Raw genomic sequence first — 19797 nt, 5'->3', positions numbered from 1 at the left:
ACTTGGCTTTTAAGGGGGTAAGTTTCTAAAGAAACTGTGGTGCTGCGTCGGTGGGAGAGTAAAGCAGGTAATTTAGTGTTAACAACTGGGTTGAAAACGTAAATTAGCCACCGTAAAGAGTAAAAAAGCTGACGTTTCGAGCGTTAGCCCTTCGTCAGAGCGATTAGAGGAATTGTGGGTTATCCACACACAACCCACAATTCCTCTAATCGCTCTGACGAAGGGCTAACGCTCGAAACGTCAGCTTTTTTACTCTTTACGGTGGCTAATTTACGTTTTCAACCCAGTTGTTAACACTAAATTACCTACTTGGCTTTTAGTTTTAAGGTCCTGAATCCGAGCCGATTAATTTACCGTCCGGTGCCCCATTTCAAATACAAGTACATATTACAAAAAAGGAACAAGAACGTGACTGCAACTGTTAGGCACGTTATCTTTTCAACACAGTTAACTCGACTGTATACCGAAAGGTGACAATAAATAAATACAACATACAACGCCAGCTAACATATCAGCCAAAACTTTGTTTTTTTCTTCCAACGACTCCTTATTTCAAAGGTGAATGTTACTCTTTGACTCCTAAGAGTGATCAAGACAGATTTTTTCCCTTACAATATCAATACAACATGACGCAGACAAGTGATGAAAATTAATTAAAGTATCTATTAGGGGATTAATTACTGATCTGATATCAAATTCTCCGCACTAGCATCAAGAATCGTATGGCAGACAGTAAGGAGAATTACTTAAGTGATCTTGGGAATGAAAGAGTTGAACCCTACCTACAGTTGCCCACACGTTTAGATTTTTGCTCCGCCACTTCAACAAATAATAAAAACTCTCTAAAGAGCTTAACAGAGCGAAATAGGACTGAGTGTCGAAAACAATACTTATTAACTGTGGTTTTGTTTCAAGTGGTGTGTGATTCAGCTAGTTAAGCCTAACCGACAATCAGATGAAATTTGTTGTTGCATGTCTTATTGGCTATTTTACAGTGCAACTTCCGTTATCGGGGTCAATTATGCAAAACTGGCCAATACTAATAGGGAAAGAGCAACAAATTTCTTCTACACTCATTGTGACCTTTGCTGGCAATGGTCCTTAGTTCTATTAGTGTTCGTTTCCAACGATGTGATTGGTTAATTTTGTTTCACGTGACTACGGGTTCAGTCTAACCTTCGAAGACCGACACTCAATCGAAAAGCGCCCTAATTTTCTACTTTTTATCATTTTTTTTCCTCTTTTGTTTCCTTTTTCGTCAAAAGCTGATCGATAAGCATGATGGAGTGTGTCAAAACATGAGTTGTGGTATCTATCTACTAGGAGAAAAACGAAAACCGTGAAAACGAAAACCTTTGAAATTTACTCCAAGGCATGTACTTCTTCTTCCGCTAGAGTATTATCGTCTTTGTGTTTTACACTGTCAATATTTGCACTGTAAGTATCACCTGAGGTATTGTCTTCTTCGCTTGAACTCAACCCAGACCCAAAGTCATTACTCTCAATACTGTCCTCGTCAAATTCCTCCTCACCCTCCCCTTCCTTGTCGTCTAATTCACACTGCGTCAACCGGCCTGTAGTCGAGGCTAATTCCCAGGCCAGGTTAGTCAAGGTGGCGCGGTCATCCTCGTCTTGGTCCGCTCGCTGGTCATCTTGATTTCCTTGGAAGCAGACCTGTGCGAGAAAGTCGTCATCGCTATCATCCGACCAATGAAAACTAGGAGGGTTTGGGCTGAGAGTCAGTGGAGAAACTGTGGAAACACGATGTACTTGACTATAATCTTCAAAGCCTTTGGGCAGGTATGGTGGAGCCCTGAGGAAATCTACGATTCCAAAGTCGTGAATCATGGTATCATTCGTGAATCCGGAGTCACTTGCCATGGGTGGGACTATCGTAGATGACTGTGAATCTGGTCTATCGTTTCTTGTCTCCAGCAACTCTGGTGCTCGTAAAAGAGGTATAACAGGGCGAGGGCTGTCTGTGCGGGCTTCCTTATCATCATCTTTACCCAGTTGTGGTTGTTGCTGTTGCTTATTTGACCTGTCAATATTGTTACTAGAAAACACGCTTTCTTGTGGTTTCCATACATGTTGTGATAACAGAGCTTTGCTTAATCTTTCGGGTTTCACTAATACTGGATCAAAAATGGTCTTCCTTTCGCGAGACGTTCTCCCTGAAACCGATTCACCCCGGACACCAGCGAGGAAAAACTCCGACAAACCAACATGATGGGGCTGAGGACTCCACACTCTCCCTACCGACCCATCAAGTTGTGATTTTGTTCTCATATGGAGTCCCTGACGAGAACTTGTACTACGTGATGTCTGCTTTAAACGGGGCGTGGCCTGCCCCAAAGAGAGACTTTGAGCGGGTACCGATGCTATATCCTCTACCACCAGCGCGTCTGTATTAGCTTCGAACCTCCCCGTGGGGGTCATACACATAACGCTGACCCTACCGGTGCGTGACAAAGGCCTACGCTGGGGGTGAGGGTTAAAGTCCTCTTCCTCGACTATACAGGCAGTTGTCTCCTCTCCGCTCAAATCAGCGTCGTTCACTTCTTCAATAGAAATCACACTTTTGGGTGGCATTTGAAAATTTTCTTGGCTAGCTTTCCTGTCCGGAGCCCCAAGGCTTTGGAAAATTTCTCTGTAATTCGTTCCCAGCTGGTTTTCATTCTTTGGACTTTCACTGGTATCACTGTTCGTATTTAATGACAGTTCTGAACTGTTGTATTTCTTTCCTTTAGAAGGTGCTTGTGGACCGCCAAACGTTTGATCGCCTTGGAGTTTCTTGAGCAGCATGCGGTCAAGATAACTTAATGACTTGTTCGGTCCAAAATTGACCTTCACTTCTTGGTGTCTGGTTGGTTGCGGGGTAGTACCTGTCTCACAAGAGCTGCCTGAAATTAAGAGCACATTGGGATGAACATGTCAGTTAACCCTTTAACTCCCAAGATCTGATTGTGAATTCTCTCCTGTAACTGCTATACATTTCCATGTAAATATTAAGTCAAGATAACTACTTCTGCCTGATAAATTACGAAGAAAGCCGCTCGGAAAATCAAAGTTTATGCATTCCTTACACCCCTTTCAAACCGATGATCTAATCTGTAACCCTCCCATTTTACTACTGTACATCTGTTCGTAAAGTAGGCGAGCGATTTTGAGTTTCATCAGGCTGGACCTAAAGCTAATTAGCTTATCCAGCCATTCTTAACAGCTACAACCTATCACAAGGTGAAGAAAGGACTCAAACAAAATTCGCATACTTTTTGCATTTGTCGGATTCTTCTGCATTTTCTCCTCTTTTCCAGAATTTCTCCATTCCATGAGAGCCTGTGCAAACGATTGTGCGCTTTCGTCTTCGTTGTAGGAGCCTTGTAATAATGCTCCCCTGCCCTTTCCTCTTGAATTATTCATCTGCAAAACAGAACCAAGGTAGTTTGCGAAACATTTTTCACGTATAAATCGAGTATATAGAGTAGCCTGTCAAACAGTTCTCTTCAGCTCAGTTGATAAAAAACCTAAGCTGGATTTAAACTAGCTGGGGTACAAATCTTCACTTGGACTCTAAGTATTTCTTGGTCCCATGCTGGTGACAAGTAAATTTTCAGCAAGTTTTTAACAAATTTATTTCTTAAAACCATCATTATGTAGACACTGGTGCTGTATTAATCCTTGAAAGAGACAAAGATTTGTTATACCAGGCCTGAATTTGAGAGTGTGAGTGTATTTAAGGCCGAAATTTAGCTTCTGAATTAGAACTAGTCAAAGCTTACATAATGTTATAAAAGTAATTTGTGGTTTAAAACTATGAACATTTAATGCCACCTACCTGAGAAGATCTAGCCTGATCACCGCTGGAAAACCTACAAAAAAGACAAAAAAATTGTTATATTCCAATTTGCACAAGGCAACCTTGAAACTGTGGTTTGCAGTATGCAGTAAACCTTGATCTTAAGGTGTCTAAATTATTGAATAGAATATGAATATTGTGTACCTTGAAGTACTCATTGAAGATGTTATTTCATGCTTCTTATAATCACTGTCTCTTTCAATCTGTAGCTCTGCTTCATACTGGGACAAGGATAAAACCAAAACCAATAATAAACAAAGTATCTTTAATAAATAAAACATCATCCAATAAAAGATTACAATATTCAAGGTATAGAAAAAACCAGGAAAGATTTATTACTCGACGTTTCGGGGTCATCGTGACTCCATTATCAAGAGACTAGTTTAAAAACATGCAAATAAGGAAAGGTACAAGAATAGCATAAATTAGAATGAACGGCTTAAACAAACACCTTGGCGCGGATGGAATCCGTTTGCACGTTCAATGTTGGCTTACGCATGCGAATATACAACATTTCATTAACAAGGCAATCAAATTTGCCGTTACATTTCGCGATGACGTTAAATTGCTCGATCAAGCGTTCAGGCATTTCACTATTGTGTTGGAGGTGGTAGTGTTTGTAGATAGAAGATGATTTCCTTGTGTGCCCTTCTACGCGATCGTGTAAATGACCACGAGTATAGCCCACATACCCTGCATCACACAGGTTACATTTAAATTCATAAACGATACATTGTTGGTTAACAATAGGGGGCTTAATTTCGTGTTGCTTAAGCTGTTGATCGAGCTTAGGGCTAACGAACACTGGTTGGACAGTCACGCTTAACTTCGAGCTTAGACTGTTCAGTTGTTGTTTAACATGATTAGCTGACGATTGGTCCTTGAAGGGTAACAATAATCTCACAATCTCCGATGGTACGTCTGGTGATGGACAGGGCTCTGCAGATGAAATCCTTCTCTCAACGAACCGCTTGATTGTAGTTTCAACCAGTGGCTTTGGGTATTTCAAGTTATGAAAAACCCTTCTAAGGCGGTCACATTCCTCGGAGAAGAAAGACCAGTTAGAAGATAATCGATAAGCGCGATCCACCATGGTGTTGACTAGGCTGCGCTTGTACTTAATGTCAACATGACTCTGGAAATGCAGAAGGAGACCCGTGTTGGTTCTTTTGGTGTAGACCTTGGTCTCAATCTTTGGTGCACGGTTAAGCAGTTCAGTTCCTAGAAAGGGAAGGGATCCTTCCCGTTCGACTTCCATGGTAAACTGGAGGGAGGGATGGGTAGAGTTAAGGGTGTCTAGAAACTGGCCAGCGGTCACCCTATCAGGCATTACGGTCAGGGTGTCATCGACGTACCTCCGGTAATAGCGCGAGGCAAGCTTCGAGAAAGCATACTGGAACCTTGAACGGCATCTACCAAACGAGAATTTACGCGAACTAGCAGCCGCAACCTTACGATCTGTTGCGCTAGAGTATATTAATAGGAGTAGCCCAAAACCTCCTAAAGCCCTCTTGCAAGCTGTTGAAGATCTGAAAAAACGCAATGACATCGTTGTCACAAAACCGGATAAAGGGTCTGGTGTTGTTGTTATGGATAAATCAGAATATCTTCGCCTACTATCCGAAGCGTCAATAAACGATACCAGCAAATTCCGATTCGTCGACTCGGAGAGACCGAGAACCAGAGGACGACCTCCTAAGTATTACCACCCTCTCCTTCAGAAAGAAAGGGAGTTGGAAACTCTCGTTCGAAAGATTCTACCGAAATCCATTGTTGACGCTCTCCGCCCGAAAGGGTCCAGACTCGCACACTTGTATGGCTTGCCGAAGACACATAAAGAACAGTTGGCCGTGCGGCCAATACTCTCTGCTACTAACACCTACAATTACTCGCTAGCGAAATGGCTTGACGACAAATTGAAACCCCTGTCGTGCAACCAATATACAGTGACAGACACATTCCGCTTTGCTGATGAAGTACGAGGCTTCGAGATCAAGAACGGCGAAATTTTAGTTTCCTATGACGTCACCTCATTGTTTACAAATGTACCCTTGGAGGAAACAATACAGATCTTAGCTGAAAAAGCCTTTGCCCAGGATTGGTTCAACGAGACGCACAGCTTGAACATCTCTAAAGCGGACCTAATCGACCTCCTCCGAGCAGCTACGAAAAACCAGCTTTTCCAGTTTGACGGTGCTTTATATGAGCAGACAGATGGAGTCGCTATGGGTTCTCCCCTTGGACCGTTGCTGGCCAACGTCTTCATGTGCTCGATTGAGGAAAACCTCGAACAACACGGTCAACTTCCGCGCTATTACCGGAGGTACGTCGATGACACCCTGACCGTAATGCCTGATAGGGTGACCGCTGGCCAGTTTCTAGACACCCTTAACTCTACCCATCCCTCCCTCCAGTTTACCATGGAAGTCGAACGGGAAGGATCCCTTCCCTTTCTAGGAACTGAACTGCTTAACCGTGCACCAAAGATTGAGACCAAGGTCTACACCAAAAGAACCAACACGGGTCTCCTTCTGCATTTCCAGAGTCATGTTGACATTAAGTACAAGCGCAGCCTAGTCAACACCATGGTGGATCGCGCTTATCGATTATCTTCTAACTGGTCTTTCTTCTCCGAGGAATGTGACCGCCTTAGAAGGGTTTTTCATAACTTGAAATACCCAAAGCCACTGGTTGAAACTACAATCAAGCGGTTCGTTGAGAGAAGGATTTCATCTGCAGAGCCCTGTCCATCACCAGACGTACCATCGGAGATTGTGAGATTATTGTTACCCTTCAAGGACCAATCGTCAGCTAATCATGTTAAACAACAACTGAACAGTCTAAGCTCGAAGTTAAGCGTGACTGTCCAACCAGTGTTCGTTAGCCCTAAGCTCGATCAACAGCTTAAGCAACACGAAATTAAGCCCCCTATTGTTAACCAACAATGTATCGTTTATGAATTTAAATGTAACCTGTGTGATGCAGGGTATGTGGGCTATACTCGTGGTCATTTACACGATCGCGTAGAAGGGCACACAAGGAAATCATCTTCTATCTACAAACACTACCACCTCCAACACAATAGTGAAATGCCTGAACGCTTGATCGAGCAATTTAACGTCATCGCGAAATGTAACGGCAAATTTGATTGCCTTGTTAATGAAATGTTGTATATTCGCATGCGTAAGCCAACATTGAACGTGCAAACGGATTCCATCCGCGCCAAGGTGTTTGTTTAAGCCGTTCATTCTAATTTATGCTATTCTTGTACCTTTCCTTATTTGCATGTTTTTAAACTAGTCTCTTGATAATGGAGTCACGATGACCCCGAAACGTCGAGTAATAAATCTTTCCTGGTTTTTTCTATGCCTTTGCTTTAGCAAATCCCTGCTGATCAAATATTCAAGGTGCAATAAAAATTATTAAAAATTCATCCATAAAAATATCTTTTGAAAAAGTAAGTAGTTGAAAAATCAATAATTCCAAAGCTACCTATAGAATTAAATTTTTCACACTTTCTTTCAGCAATTGCTAAAATTGCCATCCACCAGCCTGGACTGTTTCTATGACTGATTTTCATCCGCAGGTCACATGAAACTTATTTCTATTGTTATCAATAGAATAAACTTGTAACGGTGAAAAAGAAAAAATAGTGAAAGAGATAGTACTGTACCTGTTCAAGGGACTGTGTGGTGTGTTTGGTAAGAGCACCTTTCTGATGGAATGACATAAAGCAACTAACACAGTACTTTTCCTCGCACTCAATGCAGACCTGCAAAAATAAGTCAAACACAAGGAGCTAACCACTACACTTACAATAGCTTTTTCAATGAGTGTTACATAAAATAAGTCTTGAAAACCCTTTAAAACTAACTAGGAACTTAAGTACAGTAAATGAAGTAATATTTTCATAGGAAACACTGCTACAATAGGTGCTTAATGAAAGCAGAAAACAGTTTCTGAGAGGTAAAATGAAGGTTTTAAAAAAGAAATTTATGTACCAAAGTTGCCTTTGTCTTCTCGCACTGACCACATCCTGATGTGCCAAAGTTGTCTTGTTGCTGGACTCTTGGAGTTACTTTCTTCTTGTAAGAGTCTGAAGTTTAAAGAAAAACATAAAATGTTTTTAAGCAAGTCTATGAGTTAAATCTTTTATTGATAATTGAGATTTTAAATGACTGTGAATATATGAAAATAATATATGAGAACTGCAGATTGAGAAATGAGTATGCAAGCAATCATTTCAGTGATGAACACTACTCAAGCAGTAGTGAAAGTAAGACCTGGAAAAAATTCAGGCCTGTACCAGATTTGAACCCATGACCTCTGCGAGTGAAGTAGAGTACTGTATCAGTATTGCACAGGTACAGGCCTGCATTCTTTCCTGGCCTTACTTTCATTGCTACTTAGGTAGTGTTCATCACAGCGAAGATCATTACATCATATTCAATTGAGATTTTGATAAACAGAATCCTTAAGAAGTCATTTTTAGACCATACTTACGCAAAGGTTCATCCCCAAGAATCTTTATTTTCTTTGGAGTCTGTTAACATACAAATAAAACAAGAAATCAAAAATGACAATCCTTTGCAATGGGCATTTCCCTCACAGGCGAAAACTTTCTAGAGGGAGACATTCCCCATACAGTCCTTTTTCAAACTTTTAACCCTTCAAAAAAGATTCATTATATTGCACCCCTATCTGTCTACATCACAACCTCTCCATTGTCATTCATGTTGTAAAGGGACTTGTCTCTATCACATGTAGGCCCATACTGTAACAAATTCTAGACTTATTCATGTGTCAAATGAATCCACTAAAAAAATGAAATGCTACCACAACCCCTATAAATCAAAAGTTTGCTCAGAACAGTTTCCAGAGAGATTCTAATCACCTACTTTATCAGTTTTCAAGTTCTTTTTCTTTAGCACATCTTGTGCATGACTATTAAGAGGTCCTGATTTGCCAGATGCCCATCGTATACCACCTTGCTTTCTGCACCAAAAGAAAAAAGAAAAGGAACATCTTTAAATTTATCTACAACAAGGACAGAACAGCCAAAATAACTATTATTATTATAATATCTATAGCACAACTTCTATAGTGCCTGTATATTTCTTTTCTCAACCAAATAATATTTAAGTGCACCTTGTGGTTTATCTATTCTTTCCTTTGAATTCACCAAATCTTTGTTTTAGAGGGAGAATTATAACAGGCAAATAAAATATACAAGTGTGATTTTGAGTCATGTTGGAAATTTGGTATATTAAAGGTGAATAGCCTTGGATTGTCATGTGGCATGCAATCTGGGCAACATTGGAAAGGCAATCAAAAGTTTCAAGATTGTATGTATCGCTTGCCTTTGAATAACTATGAAATTATTTGCATATTAAGTATTTGGTTGTGTCTATAAATTTTGGGCCAACACTCACTCAGAAAGATATGGTTTGTTTACTTTGGGGTGAAATAGAAGTTTTTTTTTTAACCTGAAAAGTAAATATTAGAAAAAAGAAACAAGAATTTTGAACAGTAGAACTCCCTTAAGATGACAAGTTAGGTAATCTAAGATTCTAAACAAATTCCAAAGTAGCCTGAGTGGCTTAACCAAACATTTGAGCACTGAAATCAAATATGATTGATAAGCTTTACAGCCAAGTATGAAAATGAGAAGAAATCATACACAATTATTTACTTGTCTAAAAGTTGGCACTTAGTTTCTTCTCTAAAATAATGGGTGGTTATCTTCCTATCAGAAAGTAAAGGGCAGTGTGATTAAAGACTTGAACAGTACTCCATGTATGATCAGCAGTCAAAACTCACTCTCTTTCCTCTTTTTCTTTAAACATTTGTTCTTTCAAAGCACGTATCCTCTCTTCCATTTTCAGTGTTTCTATTTCCAACTGCTGTGCATTGCTGTTTTTAAGCTGTTTCACAGCCCTTCCATAAAAAAAAAACCAATAACAATTAATTATCAAAGAAGAAACTTCAGCATATAGTATCAAGACCATTAAAAGGAGAAACTCCTCAATCCAGAATGAAGTACCCAGGGGTTTCCATAACTTTTTCCATAAGCCGCTGTCACTGGTGTAATAGGCAGATTATAGAAAAGGGTCGTAAAGCTAAACTCAAAGACAAAAGCTTGCTCACAAGCTAAATTGATGGTGTTAAGAGGTCTTATAAGCAACAATAGACTTCCAGTAACCAGCATTTAATAAAACCCCTGGACAACCCTGATCCATGTTATACTGTCATATCCACTCCCTTCATAAAGGGCAATTACTGAGGTTTCTATAAAAGCTGGTTACCAGGGATCTTCCTGCTAATAAGGCCTATAACTGCCATCTTTTCAGATTTCATTTGGACTCACAGCAATGAAACTACAATGGGAACTGCAGTGCAGTTAAAGGATTGTAGCCCCTCTTGTTAAGCGCAGGTGCTTTTGAGGAAGACAATGGAGAATATGTTGAACTAGACAAAAAATAAAAAAAAAACGTCAAGTTTCTTGACTTTTTTGGCTCCAGTTAGCTTTACAGTCCATGTTAGAGACTTCTGAAATGATTGGATGCATTATTTCTAAAGTAGGCGGACACTTGGAAGGAGAAGAAGGAAGACTGAAGTTAAATCCTCCTTAATTCCTCAATTTTGGCATGACTGTTGTTGCAAACCCCTTTTTTTTCTTCTTTTTTTTCTCGCAGTGAACAGAAAATCGTTGTTGCCATCAAAAATTCCAAGAAAGAGATTTCAAGACTAGGTTTAATACACTTCCCGTTCATTTAAGACGATGAAACATTTCGTCAGATCGAGTTAAAATAATACCGGAAAATCTGAAGTAAAATCGATAAACGAAAACATCAGCGACAGTAAGCTGACTAAAATCAAGTTTGCAAACCAAATATTAAAATAAAAAATTTCGTATTTTTAAAGACGATCCCTAAAAATCCTCGTAAACTTGCAGGAATAAAAACTTTTGATCAAATCTGTGCATTAGTAAGCATAGGCTACAGGATTTTAATTACATTAAAGCACTGCTAATATGAGTACTCCTATGCATTAAATTCCACTTACTTCTTCCTAGCCTTCACGTAAGAGGCGTCGTAAGACATCCTTGAACCAATTGTCATTCCAAGAAATAAATCTGATCCGTATAAAATTCAGGAATCCGCAGAAAACCTTAAAGTATCACAAAACTTATTTATCACTCCACGGCCTTCTTCTGTTTTGTACTGTCATGGCTGCACAGCAAAAGTCACGTGATACGTGTGATGATGATGCCATGGCAACAACTAAGCGATGAAGATGGCGGGAAAACCACTAAGAAATATTGGATATTGTTTTTTGATGTTACGGAAAATTTTCCAGATAGCTTGAAACTTAGACAAATCACGAATGAGCACGCAAGGATGTGGTCTTCTGTGCTTCTGAAACTCTTTTTTTGGGCTAACCAGCTCCCCTTTAATCGACCGTTAATCGAAAAACTGCCAAAAAATTTAGCCTTTAGGCGTTAAAATTACCAAATTTTAACTGTTAGTCATGAAAAAGTTATGTTAAAATTTTTAAATTTAATCACAAAGGAAAGAAGTTAACTGTTAGCGGTAAAACGGCCAAAATTTTAAACGTTAGCTGTAAAAGCCATCACCTTCCTTCATTACTTAGTTAAGCTTGGGCCTTCCTTGACGCTGAAGAAAAAAAAATATTAGGGAAAGGATCAAAAAACTAACCAAGATCCCCTTAATAAAACATAAGGACACCAAATATTACAAAATCAATTTAATTTTCTTTCTTTTAATTCTGACGTTTGACGTTACAGACCAGTCATTCTTCATCGCCTGAATGTTAGTGGGATCAGAGGATTTTTGGGGGGGATCAGGTAAACTTCATGTCGACCGACAACCAAAGTCCCCCGACCCCTCTTCCTCAGGCGATAAATAATGACCAGTTCCTCAAATCATTGGTTGACATTGGGCTTCAGGCTACAGGTGTGATCCTTGAGTGGAATCCAGTGGCTTGCGGTCTAAAGCTAAAGAACCAGAATAAAAACCATATGAGATTCAGATGTCAATATCATTTGTGATCGACCATCAAAAAGCCATTGTAATCCTCTTTATTACATCTATTTTGAGATCACTGATGACCCTTACAATCTGATTGGCTCTCATCAGTGCGAATTATTCACGAATTGCACCATTTTTTGCTCTTAATCGCATATTTTTCCAAGCAAATGAGAAAGCTTCACCAAAAAAAACAACCAATCAGATTTCAAGGCTTGTGTAAAGTAACCAATCAAACTGCACGAAAATGAAAGAACTTTAACAACTTTTACGAACCAACTCAGGACTGGATCAATAAATACTCGTACAGACTAAAAAATCCTGCATGTTGGGATTAAGTTTTGCGATTCTAAAACGGATATAATAAAGTGGTGACTGAAATTCGTGTCGCGCAATTTTTTTCTGAAATCATGCTTGTGATTTCAAATCAAACTCGCGGTGCACGCTTGTTCCATTTGAAATAACGCGTATGATTTCGGACCAAATTGCACTCCACTCGGTACGACTACCATTATTTATCCATAATCCACCTGAAAATCTTTTTAAAAATTAGTCGCACTACTCTAGACGATAAAATGCTCTTCGTTGAACAGTTCCCATGTCGTCCAACGTTCGGCAACATGACTTACTTCAGCACGTTGTTACCGAGTCTGTTTTTGACCCCTGACGTTATTAAGAACTTCTGACGTCATTAAACATGGAAATGAACCACAAATGATTAACACTGTAGGTTGGCACTACATTTTTTGTCATCTGATTATTTCGCCTCTATCTTTCGTTATTCAATTAGTTCAGGCACCGTAAATCTAGTGACCTTACACATTACTTCTAACATGTCTAAGACTTCACCTGAACTGCTATGTGGACCCGGTTGTCCTGTTTCCTCCACCCCTCCTATGCGAGGCTCCAGAGACCCTGGAGACACCGCTTTGTTATGCTCATCTTTTCTATTGCATTCACCATTCTCTTTTTTGGCCTCCATGGTATGCAAATCCTCCGGACATTTGCACCTTGTTTTTACGACATAGATAACCGCTGCTAGTATCAAGATTCCTAATGGAACGCCAACTACAACACCAATTATCGCACCATTTGATAGAGAGACATCGTTTGTGGAGGCTGAATCCTGTGCGGCGCGCCTTGTAACCGGGGGGGACATTCGTAATCCTGTGTGGGTTGATGGTGATGAAGCTGGGTGATTCTCCTCCACCGTTGTGTTGACTCTTGCAGAAGCTATCTTCTTGCTGCACTTCTCTGATCTCAGCTCACTGCACTGTTTATTTTTTGGCACCCTTAGCACTTGGCATTGTGGCTCGAAGATATCGTTTCCGTCGTTACAACAAGCTGAACATGGTCTACATGTGCCGAGCATACCTTCCGGGTAAGCTCCAAGCCTGCAGTTCTTCCCACACACTGCATTAGAAGTCAGAGTACAAGATTTTATGGTCTCTCGATATTCTCCACAATTCGTACAAGTCTTGCATGCACCAGCCTCGCTTTTGGATGAATAAGTCATCCCTTGTTCACACGGCTTGCAAACTATGGCTGTCTGTGGTGTAATTACATCACCACAGTTCACAGAGAGTCCCTGCCCCGCTGGGCATACGAGACATTTCTGGCACTGAACATGCCCCGTTACCGGATTCCGGATGGTAATGTTGTTACCTGGGCATGTTGGCGAGGCGGAGACAGACATCCAAAGAAAAATCGTCACGGTGATGCATGTTATACCCCGCAGCATCGCAAATCACCTGAGTAAAGCAAAGTAAGATATCCTGGCGTGAGTTACGAATCTGAAACACTGAGCAGCAACGCATTATCACAGTTTAAAACGGTTAAGGGCCAACAGATCCTTCTTTCTTTGGCGCGAAAGTTTAATGAAATGTTTAAATACCGTATTTACTCGGATAAAGCGCTCAAGCTCTTGTTTAAAATTTTTGCGAAAAAGTGGCACAGTTCTACAGTTATTATATAGAGGACTTTTAATTAAGGGGGGGGGGGTGCTAATGAAACATGATCTGAAGCTGATGTGGCAAGGCTAAGAGAGAGTGTAAATAGAGTAAGAAAAAGTTTTTCTTTGAACTCTTTCTTGTTCATCAAGAAAGCGATTGGAAAGTGCAGGGGCGCTTAATCAAGAGGGGATACCTACCTGCCATTTTAGGCAAGGGTTGGGGTATTTTTTAGAGCGTGGAGGCTTATCTGAGGAAACATGGTCGTAGGCAAACTGTTAAAAATATTATTTCGTAGCATTTTGTTAAGTTGAAGCACAAGTGACCCAAACTCACGTCTCGAGAAAAAGCCAACGATTAATTCCTGAACGCGTCACTTGTTGTGTGACTCGGTGTTAGGTTACGAGAGGAACCGTTGAAAATTTGAACACGTTATAAGGAATAGTATGGGGAACGAAATATGGTCGGTTTACAACCATAAATTTTTCGAAATGTGAACATTTTACTGAAAGTTAGAATGAGTTATAGAACTGAATTCCCTAAATAAGATAGCCTACGTGTAGCCGTAACCTCCCCCGCAAGGTGAAACGGAGGCGAGGGAACGTCTGCCGCAAAGGTTGTGCCTAAATCCTACCGGCTACCATTCTATTCCCCGATCAACATGGCGGACCAGGTTTGTACAGTGCCATGCTATGTGGGTATGCAGGTACGCCCGAGGAGCATTAGCAACAAGTTTCCGAGTCAGGGGCAGACTATTTCAGTAACACCATTTGTGATTTACCAACAGTCAAGCGACGTGATTGCACCAGACATGAACATGATAACATGCTTTACATGGAAGAATACACTGTTGTTGAGTTTAAATCAAGGAAAATTTTTCTAAATTTTGTACGGCTGTTTCCTTCACCCTCGTCGATCTTAAGTTTCCTGTACAGCAGAGTGTTCGCTTAACACTGTAGCCGCTAAGACCTACGCTTGCAAAGGTAAATTAAACTTATGAATAGTACCGCCACTAGAATGCCCTTGTCATAGTGCTACTGGTTTGAAAGATCCCCAAGATGAAATTTCTATTGTCTCGTACCTCTAGCCGGTAGGACCTCTGATCAGGAGGCTTAGAAAATGCTACGGGCTAAAGGTACAGCTTACATATTTAGTCAACTTTGCTCAACTGTTATTACGGTTTGCTTCACTTTTTATTTTTTCTGCACTCCAAATTAGTCTTAAACTCCTTTGAATCACCTTTTTCAAGAATTACGAATACACTAATTTATTTTTATTTGGTCTTGAACCTCTAGCTAGTAGGATCTGAAGGGGCTTATAAAATACTACCAGCTTGAGGTACACCTTACATACTTAGTGGACTTTGGCCCATTTTTGTTTTGGTTTGCCCGAAATTTTACTTTCTGCACTCCAAGTTGTGGTCTTACACTCCTTGGAATCACTTTTTACAAGAGCACATTTACATTTATTTTTCTATTTGGTCTTGTACCTCTAGCTGGTAGGATTTTAAAAGGCTTAGAAAATACTACCAGCTTGAGGTACAGCTTGCATATTTAATCAACTTTACTCAATTTTAAGTTTGCTTTGGATGTTACTTTTTGGCATCCCATTTTAGTTTTATTCTACATTAGAATCATTTCTTCCAAGAATATCTTCTCGCTCCTCGGTCATGTACCTATCACTGCTTTTTTGATAACACAGCTCACAAGCTATGAGCATCAAATGACGGATGAGCTGAAACTAAAGCAAGCATTATTTCATAACAAGCAAAGGGTTTCTGGTTGTGTTCGAATAAGTAAGGTTTGATTTCTTTTTAATAATTGCAATTTTTTTTAAAAAATGCAATAAATAACACAGGCACAGATTCATCTCTTTTAAATAATTGTATAGATTCTATACATATAGTAGATGACCATTCTATATTTTCAAGAATAACTTGCCTTTAGGTTTTCATGCAGTCATACATTCTGTTAAATATCATTGAAAATACAAAGGGAATTTGGTGAATTGAGATTCAATTTCAATTCAATAATTTGGTGAATTAAATCATGTTATCCCATGACTACCTGAAGATGACTTGAGTTTAGTATTTCAGACAATGGTTGGCCTTGTCAACAATACTTCTAATCAATAATCTCAATTAATTGATCAAAAGAGACTGTTCCTTTCTAAGAAATTCCACTCATACTTAGGCAGGGTATTAAAATCTAAAAATGGTTATATTTGTATTGACAGAAATAAATCCACAACCGAAGAAAATACAAATCAGGCTAGTTTAAAATTAATTGAAATTAATTTAAAACATAACAATGTTAATGATCTCAAGCTTACTTTACATACATAAGCTGTATATAAGTATTCTTAAAAAAAGGTGATTCAATGGAGTGTTAGACTAATTCGGAGTGCAGAAAAAATAAAAAGTGAAGCAAACCGTAATAACAATTGAGCAAAGTTGTCTAAATATGTAAGCTGTACCTCTAGCCCGTAGCATTTTCTAAGCCTCCTGATCAGAGGTCCTACCGGCTAGAGGTACGAGACAACAGAAAATTTCATCTTGAGTATCTTTCTAACCAGTAGCACTATGACAAGGGCATTATAGTGGCGATACTATTCATAAGTATTCATTTACCTTTGCAAGCATAGGTCTTAACGGCTACAGTGTGAAGCGAACACTCTTATCGCCTTTCTCGTATCCTTTAGATTTTTTCATCGTTTTTGTTCTTATTATGTTTGGTTGACCTTGAGTGACCGGGCAGGCAATCAAACCGACGGAATTTCATTTTATACAAATAAAACAAATGTCTCGATCAATCGTAAAGTGCATTATAAATTCTAGCGCGATTTGGCAAAGCGAAAGTACTCTAGCGTCGTTCAGTTCCGGGTATTTTTAGAGATGTTCAAAATAGACCGCAAAAGCACGTTCCATAATTTACATTCTGCGCAATTTCTTAAGCATTTTCGTGACACAATTGGACTTAGATGAGATTTTGTCACCCTACACTTTCGCTCAAATATTGATATGATATTTGGTTGTTGCAGTCTACTGTGTTAACGATCTCGTTATTCTCTAAACATATGCATCCATACCGACAAATTTTTTAATACCGATCAGCAAAATCGTTTATATACCAAAAGCAAAAGGCTTTAATGGTAATTTAAGCCTAACAGGACATTTAAGTTAGTTTTATCAGGAGCCCAGGGGGCTCCTGGATTTAGAAAGCAAAACAGTGGATAATGATATTGTTGAATATACCCTACCTTATTCGTTTCGTTTACTTGTAGTCGACAAAAAGAAAATTTGACATCGATTGCCACGTGTTGCGAGCCTGTGGAACCTGAACAAGATCGGAAATAAAACCGGTTTTATGCAGCAATATTATTCGAACTATTTCCTTGAAAACACATATCATGCCTTGTCTAATCTGCGAGAAAGCCCGGGTTATTAGCGTAATTATTTTGATTTTAGGTTATTATCCAAAAGAGGTAAACCTCACATCAACTGTCTTGCGAGCACGTCTTCATTATTTTTACTGTGGCACGAGCGTCTCTTCGCCCGTGATCAAATTGAGACCCTTGTAGTAAAGCGACGCGGCGAGGGTTCAGCAAGAAATCTGGCGCCAATAATAACCGACACAGTTAAATCAGGCTAGCTTGTCAAGTTCGACCTCTAACTGAACGTATGATTTAGGAAGAATATCTGCATCTGTTGTGAATTTAGGATTTTCAAAGAGATTTTCCTCTTTATTATTTTAGATTATACCATATACCATATATGTTTTTTTTATTTGCGAATTCGCTTTAAATTTTCTACTTGACCGGTGAGAGTTAAATTAAACATTTTATTGATGGCACTGTAAGAGAAGCATATAGCTTAGAAGCGTCTAAATTACCATTTGTTGCAAACAGATATCAAGCAATGTTCCCCAAATTTCCCTTTATAGACAAGGATTGTATTTTGATATTTAGGTTGGTTAAGTCGCCGCCGATACGGGGAAACCGCTGTAAAATGTTCCTCTGTTTATGCAAAAAGCTGAAAAATAACGAAAAAATGTTTCAATTAATATAAGGCTTAGACTTCCTAAAGGAGGAATAATGAGTAGTTGTGAATTGGAAGGCTGTCGTGAAAACGCCTATCGTTATAATACTTCGTGAAATGAAGCAAAAAATATGCTTAGTCAGCGTATGTCGAGCACTTGTCACGGTAACTTCCTTCCACGTGCAGTAGGTCGTGCTCAAACTCACTGATACACAAATATGGAAAAAGCCAGATGATAATATTTCGGTTACTTTTTTGAGCAACGAGACTGTAGTTTTACAAAGAGTCCATGTGGGCCTCGGTATATGAAGCTTCTAAGAGTTTGCGGGCTTCGAGCACATGAGGGCTTCGGTCACGCGATTTGATGCAAGGATTGTTAACCGAAATATCTGATATACTACGTGTTGTTTAAACCTGCCATTGAAATTATGGCAAAATTAACTTGACTAAGATGAAGACGTTTAGGTTAGTAGCCAATGCGTAACACGCAGACAGGGAGCGGAAAGGTCGGGAAAAAAAAATCTAAATATGGCATATCACCAAATAGAACAACCTTGCCAAATAGTTTCAGAGAAAGAGCAGAGTTCAGCGGAAAAGATAAAAAGATAAAATCCAAGAGCAGGAAAAAGTTCTCTGACGCTGAACTTAAACAGAAACTTACAATTTCAAGAAGTCTAGTCAAACGAAGTAGGATGCAGTTTCGTCCCCTGCTTAAAAAAAATTCATAAAGGAAGGGAGATATGTCATAGGTATTATTGTGATTTTACCCTACAAGACAAGTCAAACCTTTTACATGTTTTATCTGTTTCTATCAATTATTTTTGCAATCACCCGCAGTGCACACAGACCTGCTTTCTAGCACTTGTCGAAACATGTCTGATTTTGTGTGTATTTAAGAATGTAAATCCCGCCTTCCCTTTTCACGTTTTAACAACATAGATCATGCTCGAGCTGCCGACCTGTTAGTTTACTTACAGTTTTATAGTAAGCTAATACACAGGAATCTCCCTGGCAGTGTTATACCTCTCTGTAAATATCATAAAAATTCGGAGGTGGAAATAATAGTTCCTCCAAATAATGTCCTTTTGCCTTGATCTTTTAAAGGCATAAAAAATTTTCCTCAGAGCTTACATGATGCGCCGATCACACCTATAAAGACATTTTTGCAAGGAAAACTTTTGGTTTTCATTAATCACGCGCGATCCTGAAATGATCGTGAGTCAGTGTCACGGCAAGGACTGAAAATGTAATGTGCTAGTGTCGATAATCCAGAAATCACAAAAGGAGAGAACTCAACTGTGTATCAAGTGCGAATGTCGAATTACTACGATACCCCGAAAAAAATTATGTAGCACCGGGAAACATCGAGTCAAATTGGATCAAGATCAGAATTCTATTATTGCACTCACCCACTCCCTCATCTCGACGACATATGTAGCTTCGCCTCCAGAAGCAAATCACATTGGGACATCATGCATGCGTAACTATTCGACCTAGTCGCCTGAATAAAATCAAACGGTAAGTGACCTACTCATAATCATGACACAAGCGAGAAATTTTTTTTTAAAATAAACATGAATGTTTTCGCCACTTAAAGGTTTATTGTTGAGCCTAATCAAGTCTAACGCTCTCTTTCTAGTCTAATTTCCGTTTGGTGTAAAAAATTTTTAAAAGTCACCTTATGACAACTTACACCTTGTTGAGTTTATCCGCATTTATGGATGCAAGCTTTACTATGGATGATGCACTTTTAAGTGTAATTTAGGCTGTGTCATATTTAGCAAGTAACGATCACATTTCTATCTACATTTGTTGTGAACTTTGACCTCAGGAAAAAAGTCGAAATACCTGTTCGTATGTTTTCCGCGGTTTAATCACGCAAGAAAGATTAAGTTTAAATTATAT

At 39.3% G+C, this 19797-nt stretch overlaps 3 protein-coding genes and 1 long non-coding RNA gene across 7 annotated transcripts; 1 reads left to right on the top strand and 3 right to left on the bottom strand.

Moving 5' to 3' along the window:
* Window positions 1-504: 504 nt before the first annotated feature.
* On the bottom strand, window positions 505-11115 carry LOC113675344 (uncharacterized). 2 transcript variants are annotated; one of them, XM_027191910.2, is made up of 11 exons: window positions 10925-11089; window positions 10227-10327; window positions 9680-9796; window positions 8758-8854; window positions 8363-8402; window positions 7861-7955; window positions 7533-7631; window positions 4004-4080; window positions 3839-3872; window positions 3273-3423; window positions 505-2903 (listed from the first exon to the last, which is right to left on the bottom strand). In XM_027191910.2, exons 3-11 carry the CDS (start codon window positions 9736-9738, stop codon window positions 1363-1365), a joined length of 2193 nt encoding a protein of 730 aa, XP_027047711.2. In that variant the 5' UTR covers window positions 9739-9796; window positions 10227-10327; window positions 10925-11089; the 3' UTR covers window positions 505-1362. The 2 variants fall into 2 exon arrangements, with proteins under 2 accessions (XP_027047711.2, XP_027047710.2); XM_027191909.2 differs by lacking the exon at window positions 10227-10327 and having other exon boundaries at window positions 10925-11115.
* LOC149044362 (uncharacterized) lies at window positions 4177-7251 on the top strand. Of its 2 annotated transcripts, XM_089209204.1 has the most exons (2): window positions 4177-4372; window positions 5477-7251. In XM_089209204.1, exons 1-2 carry the CDS (start codon window positions 4321-4323, stop codon window positions 7096-7098), a joined length of 1674 nt encoding a protein of 557 aa, XP_089065330.1. In that variant the 5' UTR covers window positions 4177-4320; the 3' UTR covers window positions 7099-7251. The 2 variants fall into 2 exon arrangements, with proteins under 2 accessions (XP_089065330.1, XP_089065328.1); XM_089209202.1 differs by lacking the exon at window positions 4177-4372 and having other exon boundaries at window positions 5311-7251.
* Window positions 11116-11611: 496 nt separating the features above from the next.
* LOC113675329 (uncharacterized) lies at window positions 11612-17469 on the bottom strand. The gene is made up of 3 exons (XM_089209205.1): window positions 17115-17469; window positions 12757-13658; window positions 11612-11876 (listed from the first exon to the last, which is right to left on the bottom strand). Exons 2-3 carry the CDS (start codon window positions 13646-13648, stop codon window positions 11830-11832), a joined length of 939 nt encoding a protein of 312 aa, XP_089065331.1. The 5' UTR covers window positions 13649-13658; window positions 17115-17469; the 3' UTR covers window positions 11612-11829.
* A 206-nt stretch (window positions 17470-17675) lies between these two features.
* Window positions 17676-19712, bottom strand: LOC149044361 (uncharacterized). Of its 2 annotated transcripts, none has more exons than XR_016187584.1 (3): window positions 19586-19712; window positions 19302-19393; window positions 17676-17886 (listed from the first exon to the last, which is right to left on the bottom strand). It is a non-coding gene; the product is annotated as an uncharacterized LOC149044361 (long non-coding RNA). The 2 variants fall into 2 exon arrangements; XR_016187585.1 differs by having other exon boundaries at window positions 19571-19692.
* Between the last annotated feature and the right edge of the window lie 85 nt (window positions 19713-19797).

Source organism: Pocillopora damicornis, chromosome 6 (assembly GCF_964200805.1).
Source record: "Pocillopora damicornis chromosome 6, jaPocDami1.2, whole genome shotgun sequence".
Lineage (NCBI taxonomy): Eukaryota > Metazoa > Cnidaria > Anthozoa > Scleractinia > Pocilloporidae > Pocillopora > Pocillopora damicornis.
This window is presented reverse-complemented; position numbering and strand designations above follow the sequence as displayed.

Coding starts and splice junctions, on each gene's coding strand:
- LOC149044362 (XM_089209204.1), top strand. CDS start 4,321: ATGGAATCCGTTTGCACGTTCAATGTTGGCTTACGCATGCGAATATAC. Junction 4,373..5,476: donor ACGCATGCGAATATACAACA/TTTCATTAACAA, acceptor ATCTTCGCCTAC/TATCCGAAGCGTCAATAAAC.
- LOC113675344 (XM_027191909.2), bottom strand. CDS start 10,980: ATGACAATTGGTTCAAGGATGTCTTACGACGCCTCTTACGTGAAGGCT. Junction 4,081..7,532: donor CCACACAGTCCCTTGAACAG/GTACAGTACTAT, acceptor TCCTTGTCCCAG/TATGAAGCAGAGCTACAGAT. Junction 2,904..3,272: donor GAATCCGACAAATGCAAAAA/GTATGCGAATTT, acceptor TCTTAATTTCAG/GCAGCTCTTGTGAGACAGGT.
- LOC113675329 (XM_089209205.1), bottom strand. CDS start 13,648: ATGCTGCGGGGTATAACATGCATCACCGTGACGATTTTTCTTTGGATG. Junction 11,877..12,756: donor GGGTCCACATAGCAGTTCAG/GTGAAGTCTTAG, acceptor CTGGTTCTTTAG/CTTTAGACCGCAAGCCACTG.